General features: G+C 36.7%; 1 protein-coding gene across 2 annotated transcripts; it reads right to left on the bottom strand.

Moving 5' to 3' along the window:
• Window positions 1-581: 581 nt before the first annotated feature.
• LOC138318929 (uncharacterized) lies at window positions 582-22,418 on the bottom strand. Of its 2 annotated transcripts, none has more exons than XM_069261743.1 (3): window positions 22,152-22,418; window positions 20,722-21,548; window positions 582-3,430 (listed from the first exon to the last, which is right to left on the bottom strand). In XM_069261743.1, exons 2-3 carry the CDS (start codon window positions 21,457-21,459, stop codon window positions 3,260-3,262), a joined length of 909 nt encoding a protein of 302 aa, XP_069117844.1. In that variant the 5' UTR covers window positions 21,460-21,548; window positions 22,152-22,418; the 3' UTR covers window positions 582-3,259. The 2 variants fall into 2 exon arrangements, with proteins under 2 accessions (XP_069117844.1, XP_069117846.1); XM_069261745.1 differs by having other exon boundaries at window positions 584-3,434; window positions 22,152-22,415.
• Between the last annotated feature and the right edge of the window lie 852 nt (window positions 22,419-23,270).

Below are 23,270 nucleotides of genomic sequence, written 5' to 3'. Positions count from 1 at the left end.
CACAGGATGGTGAACATTGGATGTGGTGTTGGTGAAGGGACTAATACATCCCAACCACTGGATGGTGAACATTGGATATGGTGTTGGTGAAGGGACTAATACACCCCAACCACTGGATGGTGAACATTGGATGTGGTGTTGGTGAAGGGACTATTACACCCCAACCACTGGATGGTGAACATTGGATGTGGTGTTGGTGAAGGGACTTATACATCCCAACCACTGGATGGTGAACATTGGATGTGGTGTTGGTGAAGGGACTAATACACCCCAACCACTGGATGGTGAACATTAGAAGTGGTTTTGGTGAAGGGACTTACTAATACATCCCATCCACTGGATGGTGAACATTGGATGTGGTGTTGGTGAAGGGACTAATACACCCCAACCACTGGATGGTGAACATTAGAAGTGGTTTTGGTGAAGGGACTTACTAATACATCCCAACCACTGGATGGTGAACATTGGATGTGGTGTTGGTGAAGGGACTAATACACCCCAACCACTGGATGGTGAACATTGGATGTGGTGTTGGTGAAGGGATAATACACCCCAACCACTGGATGGTGAACATTGGATGTGGTGTTGGTGAAGGGACTAATACACCCCAACCACTGGATGGTGAACATTGGATGTGGTGTTGGTGAAGGGACTATTACACCCCAACCACTGGATGGTGAACATTAGATGTGGTGTTGGTGAAGGGACTTACTAATACACCCCAACCACTGGATGGTGAACATTGGATATGGTGTTGGTGAAGGGACTTACTAATACACCCCAACCACTGGATGGTGAACATTGGATATGGTGTTGGTGAAGGGACTTACTAATACACCCCAACCACTGGATGGTGAACATTGGATATGGTGTTGGTGAAGGGACTTACTAATACATCCCAACCACTGGATGGTGAACATTGGATGTGGTTTTGGTGAAGGGACTAACTAATACATCCCAACCACTGGATGGTGAACATTGGATGTGGTGTTGGTGAAGGGACTAATACACCCCAACCACTGGATGGTGAACATTAGAAGTGGTTTTGGTGAAGGGACTTACTAATACATCCCAACCACTGGATGGTGAACATTGGATGTGGTGTTGGTGAAGGGACTAATACACCCCAACCACTGGATGGTGAACATTGGATGTGGTGTTGGTGAAGGGACTTACTAATACATCCCAACCACTGGATGGTGAACATTAGAAGTGGTTTTGGTGAAGGGACTAATACATCCCAACCACTGGATGGTGAACATTGGATGTGGTTTTGGTGAAGGGACTAATACACCCCAACCACTGGATGGTGAACATTGGATGTGGTGTTGGTGAAGGGACTAATACACCCCAACCACTGGATGGTGAACATTGGATGTGGTGTTGGTGAAGGGACTAATACACCCCAACCACTGGATGGTGAACATTGGATGTGGTGTTGGTGAAGGGACTTACTAATACATCCCAACCACTGGATGGTGAACATTGGATGTGGTTTTTGTGAAGGGACTAACTAATACAGCCCAACCACTGGATGGTGAACATTGGATGTGGTGTTGGTGAAGGGACTTACTAATACACCCCAACCACTGGATGGTGACCATTGGATGTGGTTTTGTGAAGGGACTTACTAAATATATGTTACAATAAAATATACTAACTAATGTAGATAAAACTATTTAGTTGGAATAAAATTTATGCAGTTTAGTCATTATATACACATCATAAAACGATATAGACAAAATGATATGTCTTTGACAATGTAAAAAGTAACACTTTGTAATATATCATACTAGTATACAGATATTTGAAAAAGTAAGTATATAAAAATTTAACAAGGTACACTGTAATTACATATATACATTCACTTTGGATTTCCAGTCAGTAAAATAATTAAAACATATATCATAAAAAATAGTTAAAGGATTGGAGAGGCATACAGTAGATGGATATAATCGAATGTCAAAAAATATGAAATCATTCAGCATAATTGTGCAGTATCTAGTCTGCACTTCATCTCCTCTCAAGTGAAAAGAAACAAAACTACATATATATAGTATAAGTCTATATATATTATTTTGTAATAAGACAATATATGAACTGATTCACACTAAAGTAAAATATTGAATTTCAGATTTTCATTTGGGACCTGGATGTGGTCATTTTTATTTTTAGACACAAAAAACTTTGAAACGGTTCCAGTCGCTTTTGTCAAAAAAACCAAAAAACCTGAAAACAATTAAATATATCGCTAGATGATAACACTTTAAGTCATAATGTTGTAGTTAAGTATGTGAGTTCTACAAAATAGAATATGGTCACCAATAACTAAATTCTCAAGTTTGTACTGGTCAGCTATAATCAAAGTCGTTCTAGCTATTTCGATGGAAATCATAGTCGTTCTAGCTATTTCGATGGAATGTGATACAAACCGACTTGCATTGTCAAATGCTAAAAAATTGTAATTTGTTAAACACAAAAAAATATTTAACAAACATTCGTTTCATTTTATATAGATTTGCCCGCTATGCAGAGCCATACGAATGTATTTTCTAAACGAAGATTAACAATCTCACCAATGCATCTATACCATATGCATGGCATTTATGTTTCTGCTTGCACAAATTCATTGGAATCAAGTCCATCAAATACTGCAGCCTTATATTCATACATGAGAATATGTCAGATTTGATTAACAAGCCATATTATTGAAAATTGCAGATATTTTATATCCGTGACTAATAATTATTTTCTAAGTTAACTCGATTGACACAAATACAATAACAATATATGTGTAATAAATAGCACCAAAGTTAGGAACGACAACTCTGGGAAGACAGCGATACAGCATATGTCAGGCTGACAAATACAATGTATTGCAAGAAATTCTTAATATTCCTTGGGCTGTTTATGTTGTTTAGGTTCCACTCTTATGAGAATCATGAAACCAACTACTCTGATTTGCATAATTTTACAAATATTTCGATTGGTTATTTATCTTTACTTACATAAACATATAATTATATAAAATTGCACTATTTCGTTATTTTCGACTGTCTTCACGACGGAATACATTTTACAACTAAACTACAGAGAAATACATTGAAAACCTATATTATGTTCATTGTTTCTTCCCTACATTCACTCACCCACTCTCTCACTCACTCACTTACTCACTCACACCCACCTTCGCTGAACCAGGATTATTATCCCGAACCATCCCTCTTCTACAAGAACATTATGGTATTGGGCATTCTAGTCAAAAAGTGTCTTCATTTGAATTTCCGGGGAGCGTACTTCCGGCAAGTGTAAGGTCCAGACCGAGATACCGTGAAGAAATTGGTTGCTGACGCAATATTTCCGGCATATCCCATGAATCCCCTCTTCGTCCACTTCCATGCGAATCGTACTGCACGTCTGGCACGCTTGGCTGCCTGGTCAAAAACAAACATGGCATCAGTGACAGATGGACAAAAGTGTGCATGTTCGTGTAGATATACTGTTAGTAACTTATTGGTAAATGTGATCAAAATTGACATTTCACGTTCACTCATTAAGAATAACTATAAATATTTTCTTGTGACAGTCCATTTCGAATGGTCAGAAAGTTGCGAGATATTCAAACTAAATATTTTTGAATTGTATTCTATATTATCACGAGGGATTTGCACTTTTCAATAGGTCTAAGGTCTTTGCTAAATAATACTCCGTGAACCTTGAGTTGTGCATTTCGCTTCGTTCTTTTGTCAACATTATCACGACTATATTTTTATACATAATCGATACAAAAGTTAATCTTCTGGACAAAGTGCTTCATGCAATAACTCATACTATTTTTGACATCACACCATTGACAACAGATATTAAAAACTTGAAACAACATAAACAACGATAAATCAAGCACAAAAAATAACATTCATTGCAAAAAATAAGAATTAGTACTTCTCAGGTTGGTAAATACGAAATGAAGGTTGATCTTACCTCCTACTCGGAAATGTCAAACAGGAGAACGTGTATAAAGAAGCAAACAATGTTTCAAAACGTCGATGGACAGGTCATACAATGTAGTAAAGAACAGGCGACAATGCGAACTCACTATGATAGACTATGAGGTGTTACATGTATGTTAAGATCATGCTTGGAATCCGATTGCATATTTCAGTTAATAACTAAAGAATAAAATGAAGCTAGATAATTCTATATTATCATACGTTCCATACGTCACATAAAAATACACGTTACAACAACTATTAATCACCTATATCTTGTATATTACAAGTGCAGCCCCATAAAACACCGAACCTACTCTTACATCATATGTTACTTTCACACTGTTATGCTTCGTTAACCTCTACTTCTTCGTATCACATGTCATTTCGAGATTCATAGTCGCGTCAACCTGCGAATATTCATAATATGCAACATAAATGATATCTGTCAACCCAACCAAAGCATGTAATGTTACATTTGTCCATCCCGTCAACCCAATTAAAAACGTAACAAAAATGATCTCGGTTTAACCCGGCCAAATCTCACAAACACGCAAAGTTGATGACATTTGTCGTGTAACGTCTAACGTCAATGTCATTTGTCGTGAAACGTCAGTGACCTTAGTCGATCTCATTAAATCATGTAGCGTCAGTGACCTTAGTCGATCTCACTAAATCGTGTAATGTCAACGACCTTAGTCTTGTAACGTCAGTGACCTTAGTCGATCTCACTAAATCGTGTAATGTCAACGACCTTAGTCTTGTAACGTCAGTGACCTTAGTCGATCTCACTAAATCGTGTTACGTCAGTGACCTTAGTCGATCTCATTAAATCGTGTAACGTCAGTGACCGTAGTCGATCTCATTAAATCGTGTTACGTCAGTGACCTTATCCGCGTAACGTCAGTGACCTTAGTCAATCTCATTAAATCGTGTAACGTCAGTGACCTTAGTCGATCTCACTAAATCGTGTAACGTCAGTGACCTTAGTCGATCTCACTAAATCATGTAACGTCAGTGACCTAAGTCGATCTCACTAAATCGTGTAACGTCAGTGACCTTAGTCGTGTAACGTCAGTGACCTTAGTCGATCTCACTAAATCATGTAACGTCAGTGACCTTAGTCGTGTAACGTCAGTGACCTTAGTCGATCTCACTAAATCATGTAACGTCAGTGACCTTAGTCGTGTAACGTCAGTGACCTTAGTCAACCTCACTAAATCATGTAACGTCAGTGACCTTAGTTGTGTAACTTCAGTAACCTTAGTCGTGTAACGTCAGTGACCTTTGTCAACCTCACTAAATCATGTAACGTCAGTGACCTTAGTCGATCTCACTAAATCATGTAACGTTAGTGATCTTAGCCAACCTCACTAAACTTTGCTATCCCTGCCAAATCCCATACCATTCACCAAACATTACAATACAACAGCCACCTGTAAGTTATGGCCTTTTGCCATTTATATATTATATCGTAAAGCTTCCTCCTTTACCATAACCACGCACCTTACCTAACCTCTACATCCTGTTGACCTCCGTTAAACTAAGTAATTCCGTTAACGGTACTCTTAATACTGTTTTCACCATTTATTGCTGAAACCTCATTATTTCTGAATCCTCGATAATTCCTACACTACTGCATATTGTTTCCACATCAAACTACTAAACATGTCTGTACCCACCACACCAGACTGTAATAATAGGTTTCTGGGCCCGTCCCCCTCGCTCTTACTTCCACTTTCAAATTCAATTTTACTAAAAGGATCCGTTTTATCTTAAGCGATTATAGCACGGGGGGAAATGCTAAACAAAATTAATCATCACTGTTCCTAAAACAGTTACATGCGCTGAGCAACGAAAGTACAGATGTAATCGCGTTGATTGGCATAGCTTTCTTTTTAATTTCTTTTCTTTTACAGGAAACCATAAAACTTGTCTGCAAGCTCTGATGTAAAACACGTGTACCATATATTTAGAAATATATATTGAGCTTCAAAGTAAAAAGAGGCCTCTAATTTCTGCCATCGTCGACAGATGAGGCAGAAATCCATAGATACAGTGTAATTTCCTGTACCACAGTGTGGCAGTGATGGAAGGCCTAGCTCCAAATTAATTTGTAAAACACAACCGAGATATCACACTGCTCAAGTCACTAGGCTTCCAAAATGTTCACTGTTAAAAAGTTATACATGTTTAATTTTAAAATTCATACATAGATGAGTAGAAAACCTAATTTTGTTTCCACTAAAATCAAGTTAATTTAATATTCACTGTATAATAAACACTCTATTTTACAATGGAGCTGACAAGACAATGCTATACTCTGTTCCCAAAGTTGATTATCTTGAGCATAAAATACCATCTTTTATATTTTGTTCACTTCATTATCTTGAGCGTGAAATACCACCTTTTATTATTTTTTTTTCGCTGGTATTTAGGTGATTGGTTTTGAGCGGTCCTTTTACCGTCATTTATCACTTTCGTTTTCTTCACATAATATGACTTTAATTCAAGCTGTACTGTTTTCGGATTTATTGTCATCAGTAAAATCAATTTAAACATGCACTTTGAAATTTTCCGCAAAACACCATACCTTTCTGTGTTATCGTAACAAGCTGAGATTAATCGCCTTAATTATTTCATCCAGCAATAGATTTTTTAATGAATATTTCAATGAATAATCAACATTCATAGTTGTCCAAGAGATATATGAAAATAACAAGAACAAAATAAGCAACAAAAAACCAACATGTTCCTCATTTTTTTCGAAAAAGTAGAAAACATAATTACATGTATATAGAAAAACAAAAATACGTAAGCTTATATAGAAGGAGACAAGTGCAAAGTCGTATCAGGCAGAATTCTGTATCTTCCAGTGAGATCACAAGTGAAAGGAGTGTGTCGTTTTTATAAGAATCAGAATCTGAAGTGCTGTAACAGATTACTGCTGTTGACATGCACTTGTGATAATCTAATGTTTTCTCTGACACAGCACAGATACATAATACATGTGCTAGCCGTCTAACGTGCGGGACATGAATCGTGCTACTGGCACGAGAGCAGCTCTATATGAGGGAGCCCGTCGAGACAAAAATTCTGTCACACTCCGTATGACTCAAATTCCAATCGATTCTTAAAGAAGCTACATTTTAAGGCCGAATAAGAATGACACACAAAGTCAGCACAAACACAACTACCGATATAAAATGGTATACATTCATTATACAATACATTAAATCGAAATTATCCAACAAATGCTTGAAGGAGTAATAAACATTTTATCAAGAGGAATGCACTGTATCCAGTACATGGTTCATGGAGATAGTAAAACGTTCGAATACTATTACAGCTTACTAATCAGAGCTTATGGAACACATATATAATTCAGCAATGACGACATTGTGAGATTGGTTCTTTCGAAATGACTCTCCTTGATATCCCCAGATACAACACTGTAAAACGTCTATATAACACCAAATTAACGACAAACAGTCTATTTCACAACCATTCTAGAGCGTTCAAATATTGCTGTAATTAACAGATAATAACTTATTAACGTATCTATTTTATCTTACGGCGTAATAATTACTTTCCTGGGAAAAAACATCCATCTTTTTCAGCTGTGGTTTAAGTTGATGAAAAGCATTTTACACTCTTTATTTGATTCTCAACATGAATAATATGCTAGAGTTGTATCGTGACAAAATTCATTTACATATATCCTCTTTGTGCACGCTTTATGAGTTGTTCATGAAAGCAACACTACGACCTATATTAATAAGGGCAATTTTATTTAAGCTCATCAAGACTGACCTAATACTAGCGCAAATTGAACCTCCATCAAGTACACGTGTAATTCATGTCACATTAACAACGCCCTGTTATTCTACAGCTGTTATATAATGCTATAGTGGAATCAATATTTCACAAAACAAATGTTTGGGTAGAGAGATATAAGAGGCTACAAGAGCCTGTGGCTTTTTCTCTAAACAAAACAATTGAAACTGCCACTTCCACATAACCATGTGGTGACACAATAGCTTAATATGGTGACGCATTATTTTAATATGGAGACACAATATCCTTAATATGCTGACACTATATCCTAATATGTTGACTAAATATCTTAATATGGTGACACAATATCTTAATATGGTGACACAATATCTTAATATGGTGACAAATATCTAAATATGGTGACACAATATCTTAATATGGTGACATAACATCTTGATATGGTGACACAATATCTTAATATGGTGACACAATATCGTACAAGAAGAGTGTAATATTTTGAGAGCTTTAAATGAGAAAAACACTTGTGTGTGGTAGAAGAGAGCAATAGATTGTAACTAAGTGGTAAACTATAGATCACTGAGATGAAATATCATACGGAATTATGAACAAGTTATGTCTAAAATATTATCACCAAGTAAACTTATATTGTTAAACCTTTGAAATATGATATTGACCTCGGCCTTCGGCCTCTGGTAATATCACCTTTCTCAGGTATAACGTTTTCTCGTATTCACCTACAAAAAGTCAATATTTGTATAATACTATGGCAACATGATCTTACAACTGATTCAAACAAATACAAAATTTCAGTTCGTCAAATGATTTTTTTAAAAGTTTAAATCGTTGAAAGGTGAAGGCGATTGGAATCTCAGTTCAATATCCGTAACTTTACGGAAATGTAAGGATTTGGTGAAAAGTGAACTTCCTGTGAGAAATGATAGATAATTATAAGCAGTTCCCTCAGATAACATTAAATGATATAAAGAAAATAGACTTGGATTCATGCAAAATTTAGCATGCAACAACATACATACACCATAAATAATAGGTTTGGATAAAATAATATTACAACAACAGGCAAAGGTTAAATATACACAACTTACAAAATAGAGTTACCTGTCCTTATCCGAAACATCCGTCAACACCAGGGGGTACCCTACTCGGTTTGACTAATGTTCACCAAATCTCGGGATTTTGTGTTGGTTTCAAAACGAAATGAAAAAAATTAAATGAAAACTGTCCTTACAAGAGAACATGTACCCGGAAGTAATCTCTAAGGTTTAAGCTGCATAACTATGTAGGCAGCAGACTGAAAAAAGATGTTGTATGATCATTGTGTGACAACAGACCGGAAGTACTCCATGATTTTCAGATTCTGGCATATTTTTTACCTCCATCTAAACTAACAAAAGTATCCGAACAATGTATCGAATCCATAGCCACGCCGTACTTTAACAAAATGTATATCCCTTTCTCGTCACGGAATTGTTGCGTTTAACCATGTACCAAGGTAACCCGTAAGAGGTTTTCCATCCAAAACAAAAATAGATATATGATCTACTTATTTAAGATCAATAAAAATGGCGGGAACATTCCACTAACGCCCATAAATATCTATAAATAGTTTACTTATTCCCTAATCTACACTTATTTCCTCGTCATTGTCTGTAAACACGGCGATAAGCACACATGACGCAATGCGTCAAAAGCAAGCACGTGTTGACTTCCATTCAGATGCTAAAAAATGTCATATTTCTGCTTTAGCTAACATGGGGTAATTTGGCAGAGACGAATGTCTCGATTTCTCAAGACCTAAACAGTTTCCATCAGAAGATGTTGTGGCCTTCATCTTAATGGAAGTCATGACATTGCAATCAGTCATACATAGAATTGTTTCCCTAGGGAAATTCAAAGGGACTGGGGAGAGAGAGACATTGTTGTTATTCAAACCAGAATATCTAAGGTCGCCCGCCTGTCGTCTTTATTAGCTCCTGTTGCCAAGCTAACTAATGGGAGCTCTCGAATGGCCAGGGTTCATTTGATATTGGGAGTCCACACTGACGTTGCTCAGATCTCATATGAAGGTGTCATTGTGACATAAATTAACAAACTACTGTAATGCAATAAACGAAGTTTATCAAGCTGGAAACAATTTGTTACTCCATAAACAACTCGAGTATGGGACAAATAAGTACTATAATTGAAATTGTCAGAGATGACGACACATGTTGATTGTTGACACGGCCAAATGTCAACAGTATGTTGCTCGAAGGAAAGGGCTAACATGGATAGTCTTTACATCACAATTCGACATAAACATGGATAGTCTTTACATCACAATTCGACATAAACATGGATAGTCTTTGCATCACAATTCAACATAAACATGGATAGTCTTTACATCACAATTCGACATAACCATGGATAGTCTTTACATAACAATTCGACATAAACATGGATAGTCTTTACATCACAATTCGACAGAAACATGGATAGTCTTTACATCACAATTCGACATAAACATGGATAGTCTTTTCATAACAATTCGACATGGCCATATTGTCTTGGCAAGACATAGATTGGACCATATTCCTGACGGATCACCAAAATTTTCACGGAACAAGCCAATATAGCCGTATTCTTGTCAGAGAAAGCTGCCATTTTACATCACTACGTCAATAAAGGGTTGCAATACACCGACGATTCCGACCGTAACTATACATACATGAATCGACTTATCGATCAAGTTTTGTTATCGGGAATTTGTTATAGTAGAATTCTTTCGTTGAGAAGATTATATAGTCACAGTATTAAACATCGTACTCCGACAAAATCTGTGTGAAAAGCATCCGTATGACCTTCGTACGGTATCAAGTTTTGAACAAGACTATTAAAGAGGCGCGACTGTGCATCAAGGCTTTAAATACTAATAAGAATCTATTGTTGTCGACTTCCATCTAAGCGTCAAAGAGAGCATATTTCGATAAACGAAGAGACCATTTTAGTGTGGGCCTGATTTCTGATTTTTCCAGTAATTCCATTACGATGGAGAAGCATAAACTATCTAATTGGGTTTAACGCCCAAATACAACGCTTCTTTTGAAAAGCTGTAAAGGGGTTCTTTTTCCTTAGCATCATACACAAGCGCCTTGTAATGTCACCCATAGTTACACAGAGTAAAAGTATATTTCGTTATGTCATAGGCCTTTCCGTTTTTCAGCTTTCCGAGAATAGTCATGATCAGTTATGGCTATCTAAGGGGGAGGTGCGGAAAAAGCATATTGTCTAATAATTCCGGTGAATTTTAATTTCTACATTTGACGCGTCGGCTTCTCGAATCGTCTATTTTAAGCCAAAGAGAGAAGGGAAAGTTCGGTGAAATTAAAACTCGTCGCGCCGTGTGTTTTGATTACAGAAGGAAGCAGTGACTATCGATTTGGTCACAGGCAGTCAGTCCATTGTGATTAATGAAATTATTGAGCAGAGAAATATCTACATATATTTACATAATCCATCTTCTATAGGTTGACCAGAGTTGTATATCCCAAGCCATACATCCAATTTCACATGACTTGTCAGAATACTTTACAACATTTTATTTTTATCAATTTTAGATAAATACATAAAATAAAACTTACAAACAAACAAAACATGAACTGAGTCTCGTAAACAAAAATTCTTTGAGTCGCCATAAAAGCATTGTTATAATTATGTGATTTTTGCAGCAAGCGTTCCCGACTCGTCATCATTAGAGGACCTTAGTCCGACATTCATTTCAGTAGGGTAAGTTACAGCTAGTTTAGCCCCCTTGGTTCCGCTCATCGGTAGCGGTTGACCGAAATGCAATATCCCCGAAATAGGAAAAATAACGAAGATTGGCGGGAATTTCTCCGTGATGTTTGCGATTGCTGTTGACCATATTGATTTTTGATTAATTTGTTTACGTATCCGGCGACGCACAAGACTGGTTAAAATACTAGTATACCGTTTGGCGGTAGAATGGTAATGAAAATGACCTCAACATTCATGTCTTTAATTGCTGCCGTGATATAACTATCTTTGTTGGTAAATGTGACTTCGACGTGTTTCAGCGGAAGGTAAAATTGTCATGGTAAAATGTAACAAGAAAATACCCAAACGTCGCAAAGAAAGCGTCTAAGCAACCAATCCCTTCCAAAGTGATGCCCTCAAATGACTGCAAGGAACAGGAACTCTGGATATAAAAGCAAATTTTACGTGGTAACCGAGACATAACTAGACATTAATTCTACAATATCACGTGGTAGTCTACGTAACAGATGTTTACGCCATTATTGCGAAGACAAAGAACAAGTACCAACTCGAAATTTCACACGATAAAGAAAGGTTTGGCGTAGTGCCCAAACTTGGGGTCCAGTATATCGCCGTTTTAATACTGATTTATATATCTACTGATTGAGATAAACACACGTGACGTGGATATCTATATATGTTAGCATGGAGGCCTTTCCTAGACGCAGGCTTTAACTTTCAGCGTCACCACCTACGAACGTAGGGTGCGCGTGCTGCCTGTCAAATTTACCAATCAATAGCCACCATTTGGTGCTGTTCGGCTCTTCGGTGGCGAGTTGGTCGCGTTGATAAAACCGGAGTACTGATTTTTGCTATGTCTGTTATCGGCGGGATGTGCCTCTCTATCTTTTACGGATTTATTGAACTCATTTACACCGGAGAGGTCGGTCGGCTTCCCATTGTTTGATAAAGAACGGGTCTGCGAAAGTCAGACGGGACGTATATTTATTTATATACATAGATAGACTACCCATCGAGATTATACAGAAAGTTCTGGTCCTGGGGAGTGAAGCGGCATCATGTTGTATTAATGCGATAATTATACACAAACTTGACTTTATATTCCACGGTCTTTCTGTGGGAGAAGCTAAGAACGTACAAATCACTGTGTGACAGTGCTATTTCCTTACGAAAACATGCTACCGATCTTTGTATTATCCAACAATTGTTTGGCTCTACCCCTAACCGGTCGACATGGAAGATTTAATTTCGTAAATAATTGACTCCAACCGTTTGTAAACAGGTTTTACTAATTGGTATGAAGAGTGACAATAGACATGGATATTTTGGCATAGTGTAAGTTTAGTAACCTACCACCTTAACAACACACCTTGTACACTATACGTCGGTGGTTCTCGTAGAACGTAAGAGAACTTTTTATTTGATCGTATCACGTAAAATATCAAATTATTGTTAAAGTGTCCTATATTTGGTATAAAATGAACACCAAAGAATGTTTGAATTGGGTATGACGTAGTGTTGACACGGATACTGACGACACCAAGCATCAACAAGGCAGAATGCATTTGAGTTGGTCTTCTATTCGTGTGCATTTAAATTGCTGGGCCCAATTTGCAAAGATATCATCGTATATGGAACTTCGAGACTTGTTGATATTGCTCAAAGGAATACGTTATAATCGAAACAATCACAGGAGAAATAAAAACACGTCATATACGTACGAATGGTTAAAAACAAGTCTAAATCTATACGTTTGTCGATAGTTTTCTGCCTTGTAATAGATGACGCCCGATGGCACTGGCTGTATACTTAGTGACAGATACTTCTGTTGACTGATTCTCTCAGTCGTATTGTGACTGTCCTATGAAGCCGTCGATGAAGCCGTCTTCTGGCGTTCTGACTCAGCAGCTAAATTAATCCGGAGACACAGCCGAGAAACGGTAACAACTCCACGAAAACAACTACAGCAGAATTATCATTAAACACGTCCATTAACATTTAAAATCATGTTTGGTCCCAGCGAATGTTCACGATACTTTTGTTATATCTAGACATCAGCAGCCATTACCCAGATCAGCTCTCATTAATGACGTCATCTCCGTATCCGCACGCGTTCCCAAATTCGACAAAAGTGTTGTAAAACAGAGGAGAATAGACATATTAACTTTTGGTTCTACATAAAACTAACCCCATAAAACTAGCATTAATGGAATTAACACACGCGAGTTGTGTTTGATGCATGAGCGTGTCTAGGCCAGCTAAGCCGCTTTTACCGGATCAGCACCTTGCGGGACTGTAACTTGGTAACCTGACGCCTCAGTGCCAGAATTGTTACTATGGTATAGATCTCTGAAACGGCATCGGTAAAGTTATGGAAAATGAAGTGATGGCGATGACGTCATATTATACACAATGATGCTGTAAATGATGTTAATGTTTGTATGTGACGGTATATGAAATATTTTGAATTACAAGGATCGAGTAACGTGAATACGTTATATTGACATGAATGCCGTCGCAGTGATAGAATATAGAATGTCTTTGCTGACGGTATTATAAGTCACGTGCAACAATCTATGAGGTACCATGATGACGTCATATGTAATATACAATGTAGGTGGAATACCTTGACATGACACACAATTGAATTTTGCTAAATATAGTTGATATATGGTTCATGGCCAACATTTACTTTGACCAGTTTCATTCAGCAAGTTATTCCGCTTGATCTGTAAACCACGCTTTCATTAATTGCTCTTCTGTTCACCTCTCGCTATCTCCCAACCAACACAGGAGACTCTCTGAGTGGGATATTACATCAAATAATAATTGAGCTCTCCACACAATGACGTCATACCCTGTAATCATAGAGTCACTACCTTCCTGAAATTTTGAAATATTAATGTAAACGAAAGGATAATTCTGTTGGATCGCAAAAGTTATTAACGGAACATGAATACTACACGTATCCATGTATCATCACATTCTGGACAATTTAATGAAAGTAAACTGAATTAAATTTTCATCACATATACAGCAACAAGTGAGAACAGCTAATAGAAATCTCGGAATCATAAAAAGAACGTTTCAAAACTTGGACAAAAACTCATTCCTAAATTTGTACAAGGCTTTAGTGCGACCACATCTAGAATATGCTTCGCCTGTCTGGGCTGTAATCTACAAAAAAGATGCAGTATCGATAGAAAATGTCCAAAGACGAGCCACAAAGCTATTAAGGTCTATTCGAAACAACACCTACCAGGAGAGGCTAATTGAATTGGGACTGCCTACCCTTCAGTATAGAAGACTTAGAATGGACATGATTGAAGTATACAGAATTAAGAGGGATATTGACCATTGTGATAAAAACCAACTTTTTACAGGCAACACCGGTAGAACCAGAGGTCACTCTGAAAAACTCCAAAAAAGTCACTGTAGACTTAACTGTAGGAAGTTCTCATTCTCTCATCGTGTAGTAAACTCATGGAACTCGCTGTCGGAAGAAGTAATAGCATCAAAAACTTTAAACGAATTCAAAGGGAAACTTAACAACCACTGGACGAATGTACCTATCAAATTCCATCCTGACTGCTATCCAAACACACCGGAACCGGAAACAATAACTGTGATGGGTCGTGAGAGCGGTGAAAGCCGATGATATATGACCTCGACGACAGGTAACAGGTTTCCCGACGTCGTCCTAATTACCGCGCGTTAGTCGACTATCACTACGCCAAACGGCAAAACAGCGAAATAAATCTTCGTTTTGTTTTAACCTATCTTAAGCCATCAACAGATATTTTCTATATTAGATTTTTTTTCTATTATTGTTTTTAAGAAGCTTGTAATATTTGTTTCGGGAAGGTAGTGGGCCTGTAGGATTACATTTCCATATGACGTCACGACAGTCTCAAGAAACAATGGCCGATTTTAGTTCCATCATTTACATAATAATGTCTATGATCAATACAAATAAAACTCATATATGTAGCCTTATTCTCTCGCTATCTGATATGTTCAATACTTCCATTCACTTCGCTTAAGATTTTGAGTTTGGTTTCGTTAATAAAAGTGAAATGGTGTAATTAATAACACATACTAACAAACGATTTGAAACATTGTATTGATTTTTTTCTTTTTCAAATAAAGTGCAATATAGAAAACAACATTTAAATATTACAAAATCTCATTTGTTTTTACAGAGATGACTTCATAAAGACCCAAAAATCTAGAAAAAATACACATCGATAGATGCCACGGAAACTGAAATATAGGTCACAGAATACAGGCATGATATAGTAACATAGATTATCCAATAAAGTCTAATAGGAGCCTCTACAAATCATGGTAGCTCACAAATATTGTTAAAGAACTCGATATACATATGGATACTGAGCAACTCCAGTCACTCTTAGAAAAGTTCTGAAAAAGCAAAACCTTATAGGTCGATTATTTGTTATTCTCAAAAACATATTTCATTGTCTCACAAATATAATAAAAATGTGAATTTTAACTGTATAAATACTACAAAAGTTTTATAAGAGAAAAAAACAACAACACCGTAAGTGGCAGTAAGCCGAGAAAGGGACCAGGAGTAGAATGGCCAGATGTAGAAAGTAAAAAATATAAAAGAGTGAGATTTTAACCCTCGAATAAACCTATATATGGGATCCCTAAAGATCAATAATGGCAGTTGTATGTTGGTAAACTATGAAATTAATGATACATATGAAGATGTCCGCCGAGAATTAAAGCCCAAATAATGGTTAAGACATTTATTGTACACATTATCACCGCGGTCAATAAGAGATCGACTTCCATGCAGTATCACAGTTGCCATATAAAGCTATAGAATGCTGACCAACGCACATTTCACTCCAAATGTACAGCACATATATAAACATATACGTTAACACACGTACTCACAAAAAAAACTCGGCAAAATGTCAAATAACACACTTATACTAAATAGAGCTGCTCAGACTCCTTCAAAATAGAACATTGGAGAGACAGTAAAGTACAAAAATATCTTACATGCGATTTGAGTGTTTGTGAAGTTGATTATTTTCGGCGCCACCCAGTACTAAACAGTAACCTAGTGACCTTTGTTCCACGTGGTATTATTACAAACATCACCAGACAGGACTCAGTGGCTGTAACATTTAGGTAGATAATGTAGGAAAGCTGTTCACATGAACATGCTGTATTGTACCTATGTAAAATAAACCTTCCTCCATACATACACCAGACTTCTAATAAGATCCAATAACATGGTTACCCAACAGAGACACGGGAATATACGAAGATGTATTAGAAGATCCCAAGATATGGGTAAAGAACACATGAATATTACTTCTGACTTTTCCCAAAATATGGTCAGACCTAAGATACCAAAATATGGACAGACGAAAGACCCCAAAATATGGATAGAACACACAGGATTATCAAGGAAGTATGGATAGAACACATAGGATTATCAATGAAGTATGGGTAGAACACATAGGATTATCAAGGAAGTATGGAAAGAACACATAGGATTATCAATGAAGTATAGATAGAACACATAGGATTATCAAGGAAGTATGGATAGAACACATAGGATTATCAAGGAAGTATGGATAGAACACATAGGATTATCAAGGAAGTATGGATAGAACACATAGGATTATCAAGGAAGTATGGATAGAACACATAGGATTATCAAGGAATTATGGATAGAACACATAGGATTATCAATGAAGTATGGATATGACACATAGGACTATCAAGGAAGTATGGATCGAACACATAGGATTATCAAGGAAGTATGGATAGAACACATAGGATTATCAAGGAAGTATGGATAGAACACATAGCATTATCAAGGAAGAATGGATAGAACACATAGGATTATTAAGGAAGTATGGATAGAACACATAGGATTATTAAGGAAGTATGGATAGAACATATAAGATTATCAAGGAAGAATGGATAGAACACATAAGATTATCATGCAAGTATGGATGGAACACATAGGATTATAAAGGAAGTATGGAAAGTACACACGGGGTTATCAAGGAAGTATGGATAGAACACATAGGATTATCAAGGAAGAATGGATACAATCTCTTTAAGATAATCCAAATTCTGGTAGGAACACGTACAATGTAGTTGTCATCAGCGTCTATTGGACACATGGCTTGAACACAAAGAAACGATACCCAAATAATTGCATCTATCTGTGACATGAACAAGAAAAGTGTGTGTAGGCTTTCATCAAGAACCATAGCTAGAACACATCATATTCCAACACTAGTGTCTTACAATCACATGAACACAAGGGGTACCAAGAATTCCAACCGAACAGTTTAATCAAGTCCATCTAGAACACAAGCATAACTTTGATTTTGACACATAAACTCATAGGTACGAATCGAAGAATTCCAATAAAACATTCCAATAAATTGATATATTGATTATGATAATTCAATTTCTTTGTTTTATAAATGCTTATCACCATCACAATTATTTGACACGTGTGTGTGATGTTTTAGTGAGTTAAATATGCATTAAAATTAGCTGATGTCATCTTATCAGCAATTAGGCCAACTAATCCGATCGTGAAAGTGAATTTCTGTCGATATGATTTTACAACATGATAGGGGTTCCGACCACTTACGATCTCTACACCCCTGGACTATCTCAAGGTAAAACTGAAGACAGTTCAGAGGAAAACATCTGAACCAATCAAAGGCCTGTAAAGACTTCCTTTGAAAACTACACAAGATAGAGTGACGCCCAACTTCAAAGCCACAGTCAACCACAGTGTACCGTTATAGGCTCTTTTGATGTACTTGTGCATCAAAGGACTAAATTACCTGTTCTGTTATTGCCCCCAGTTTCACTATATGAGATAGTCCAGGGGTGTAGAGATCGTAAGTGATCGGAACCCCTGAGTTATCGAGGATGGCAGAGATTCTGTATTTTACATATTGATTAATTTATGAAGCATAGAACCATAAAATACTGAACACAGAACATAGATCCAGAGGTGTGGGTCTGAGGTGGTATTGTGTTCCATGTATCGTCTAATTAACATGAAGGCGGCTGTAACACTGTCATATATAACTTGGGTTTGAAACAAAACTTAATGCTTTCCAGATTCTATGTCGTTATACCGTGGATAAATGTATTTCCTGTTGGTATTCTTACAAAATGATGCGTAAACAATACAATAAGTCTGTATAACAAACATTTTGCACTCTTTTGGCAGCTGCATGTTGGCAATAGTTCAGAACGTTCAAAGATATCGTGTTCAATTAAAGAAATGTTTGCCAATCTCTTCTCAAGCTATTTCAGATGGAAATAAGCATATGTGATGATTCACCTTCTCTGCTTGTCTTTTAGTGCCAATTGTTGCTTTAATATCTCAAATTGGCTAGGCAGGGATGGCATGGGTATACAAATGATCATGACATGAAAAGCAAAACTGAAAACTTATTCTCAACTATATACAGACAGTACATATTCAACAAAAATACCTAAAATATATGGACATCCAAGGAATTAAAACTGTTCGGTTTGAAAAGATCTATTTTCCCAATAAAGTGATGTGATCATCCCTGAGATTCACTAGTGGTATGATAATACAGGCATTTGGCCAATGTATTGTGTGTTGAATTTGAAATGTTGTGTGAGTGTTTATAGATGAACTCTGAATGTTTAAGCTCCGATTTCTGTTTATATAGTTAACATGTGCATAGTCGGAAACTCCTGTGTTTACATAGTGTCTGCTAGAAAATACGTAATTCGTAAATACTTTTAAATAAATACCATCAACTTTTCCCTTGTTTTTCTCGACCTGCATTCTGTTTCCTAGCAGATAAAATACAGTGTAACTCTATTCGGGTAGTCCATCGATCGAAATTGCAATTGGCATATCAAGTACTGCATTGATCGTGACATTGGCTGAGTATTACTGTATAATGTAGCCTAGGTACTCAGCTACCATCGGATGTAGTTAATAGTATGACCTGTCGATAATCACTGCTTGTCATCATTTCCATCCTAACACTACAAACGTTTCATTCTGTTGCTGCGATGTGGATGAAAAGCCACTAAAGATTGTGATGACCAGTGATAGTGAATATATGTAGACTAGATGTATACGTTATCATCGATACTCCAGGAGTTACTATCACTATCGTTATATCCACTCTTGGAATATGTCATAGCCAAAATGTAGGCATATCAGGGGGAAAAGACATTCAATCAAAGGCTAGCAAAGACTTCCTTTTAAGATTACAGAGACAGCCACTTCAAAGCCACACAGTCAACCAGTGTACGTACCTATTCAATTATTTTGAGGGCAAAGCTATTTGTCTCATCTGTTGTCACTCATATAGAGCATGACGTAGTCCAGAGGTGGATATGACAACAGTGATAGTAACTCATGAAATATCGAGGATGGATATATGTACGTAAGAACAAAGATGTCCATGGTAGAAGATAGCATTAACGCCTGTCTCAATACGTACACAAATATCATAAATAGCAAAATATATCTCAATATTAAAGTATTATTAACGGTTTCATGAAATTCTTTATGTACATCACGACAAACACTGTGGTCTGTATCAAAATACCCTAAATATGACATGGTGATGTGATCAGCCGAAATGACGTCGACTTCGTAAATTAGTTACATTTTGACCTTTGTGGATTAGGGCAAATTACTACAAGTATCAAAACAAGAAACATCTTCTATCATTTTAAAAGTGGGTAGAATGCATGACGCCATATTTTGGAAATACGAACGCCTATGTTTCCAATAAAAATAAGCTACAAAATAATTGAGTTAAAGCAGATCACATTTGGCTAACTTAATCGAATTGCAATGATGCAACGGTATTTGTACAGCAATCTTTTAAAATATTGTCAGTGACAATTGATTAATAGAATAAAAAACTTGACATGGAAATCTGAAGTTGAGAAACCAATTAAATATGTATAGGCTTCTCAACGCGTTTGAGCAATTTTAAGTATTCTGATAAGTGCATCAAGCTCTGGTTACATAATATGTGCATCATCACCTGTCTGTCCGTCCGTACTGGACACCAGTGGACAGACAGGAAGCTCTACGTAAAAATCTTAGTAAATGTACCTTTCTCCTTTTCTTGGATTTCTTAGGTTTATCCTCCCAGTTTGGAGTAATGTCCTTTATACTGTGGAATACTTGGTTATCTGAGTCACATGATCCTGAACGTGTCGAACGTTGTCTATTTCCGTTACTTTCCGACGTACGTCGTACAAAATCGGCGTCTTCCGATTCCTCTTCTGAATCATCTAGTTTTTGGTATCGTTTTTGTACTAAACTTTGCACAAAGTCTGTGACGTCATCTTTCAAAGAAGACTGTGATTTGATTCCGTTTTTTCGCGCTTCGTAAAACTCGTGATGTGGAACGCAATCACTGTCGGAAGCGTCACTACCGTAACCATACAAAGAGTCTATAGACTGGTCGTGGATATTGGTGGAGCCATAATCCGCCATGAACGGTTCGCTCAGTCTTGGATTGTAAGGCCTCCTGGAATTTCTGTTTCCATTATTGTCAGAACACTTTAACTCCGCTCTACGAAAACCAGCGTCAACAATCGACGTATCTGATGTCGGGTCCGTACGTCGTCTGACCGAACTGGTTGACGTCCACGAAACTTTATTATTTTCTTCGTCCCTTTGATCAAGTTTGAGATGAACACTTTCTCTTTCGTCATGAAGATGGCCATTCAAATGCTTACTTGCATCTTCGTCTGTCTCGAATTTCGCGTAACGTCGTTTACGCACCAGACCGGAAATAAAGTTGAGATTTATTCCGGAAGTGGACTCGCGAATCTTCTTCCACATTTTGGGGGTTTAGTTGCGTCTCTCTGAAAATCTCATACTGTCAAAGTTGGTGGTGACTTGCATTTGTCGATAGGGCTTCCAAATATATCCTACAATAGGAATTCAAAACTATTACAAGTTTGCATCATGTATACAGTCCTAATGAGAATTCGAGTTTATTTATAGCTACATTATATTACAGTATACATATATAAAGTTACGTGAATAGCATTCAGGTGGTTGGAATACATGTACAGTGTACATAATTAGTTCTACATGTACACATGTACCATGAACGTTCTAATTGATCTGATCGTATTACACATGTACATGTATATGTACAGATATGTATATGATGTAGATAATATGTACAGGCCTACATGAACATGTATATCTAATTAATATCAATGAACTCGTTCTGTGTGTACTGGGCAAAGTCTAGATAGATATATACAGTGTATGTTACACATGGTATATATAGATAGACTATAATCTATATCCGTACACCGTATATTATAACAGTATTTTTAGTTCGATCCTATGTAAAGTACAGGTACCAAGGACGTTACGATAAAAATGTCCTCGTTATATCAGAAGCATACTTAAAATTGTGGCTATATATAGGTATTCTGATATACATGTACAAATTCAAACACTGTGCAAGCATTACATTTGATTGGCAAATAGATCCATTTTAAAACGTAGATACACACCCTATACTGAAAAGAATCCTCTCCGGGAAGACATTTCCTTCCTTACAATCCTTAGGACATGAGGCACCATGTCAAGTTCACATTGGGTCAGTAAACGTGCATTTCCAGTGGTTTCCCTCGTTCAGACACCTGCTACTCCCGTGTTTTGTTTACATACCATATACTGTGCCTTAAGCGAGGTCGACAGCAGTCGTTTAAGATTTACGCTCCTAGCTACCTCCGACAAACGTCGATTCTATATATATGCTAGTAGTTTACGACTGATCTGAAAATGTTAAGCTCAAAACAGAGTACTGTTCTACGCATGTCAAGACAGATCTTTTGTGTTCGGCTGAATGGATATGCCAAGCGGTACTGTGTAGGATGCGTATGTCGGTCACAGCATTGTTACGAGTAAAGGTGGTCTAGCACTAATAGCCGTGAATATATATTAATTAACCAATTACACTCACACTAATTGAGAATTCATCGCAAATTTTTAACCAGTAATTAAGCCTCTTCGTGACTACTGTTTTCCCCATACACGAGTATAAATACCTCGATGTGCATTCTTAGAAAAAACATCATTTGATTTTTAATAATTAGAAATTTAAATTGCAACATAATTTGAGCAATTGATTAAAACCAATTCCTTTACTGCCGATGCATACATGCGTTTTTATATGCAATCACTGAATCCAGTCTCGGAATAAATGAAAAATGCAATGGACGGATTAACCATTAACAGAAACATATATATACATAGAGATTGGAAACTCCTTCTTTGTCTTTGTTGACAGGCAGAGGGACCTCCGGTTTATAGGCATTTTCCCTTGGCTAACTACTTTTAAGTGTACTCTTTTTAACATGATATTTTTGCATTAACACAAAGTTTAAACATTATATCATGGTTTGATGTGATCAGTTTTCCCAATTTAAGTTATTTAATATTATTTTTGAAAGTATGAAAATTTGCAATGATACCTGGTTTTTCGAAAAATAGGCATTCAAAACCGGAAGTGCATTTTGTTTTGTTAATATTTAAGTTAAAATATTATTTTTTCTTTCCAAAAACCTACTCAAACCATCTGAAAATTACTTAACTTTTATAACATATCAAAGTTATTCTGCTGTATTTTA

This window comes from Argopecten irradians, chromosome 3 (assembly GCF_041381155.1).
Source record: "Argopecten irradians isolate NY chromosome 3, Ai_NY, whole genome shotgun sequence".
NCBI lineage: Eukaryota > Metazoa > Mollusca > Bivalvia > Pectinida > Pectinidae > Argopecten > Argopecten irradians.
Note: the sequence above shows the minus strand (reverse complement) of the source record. Positions and strands in the feature narration are given on the sequence as shown.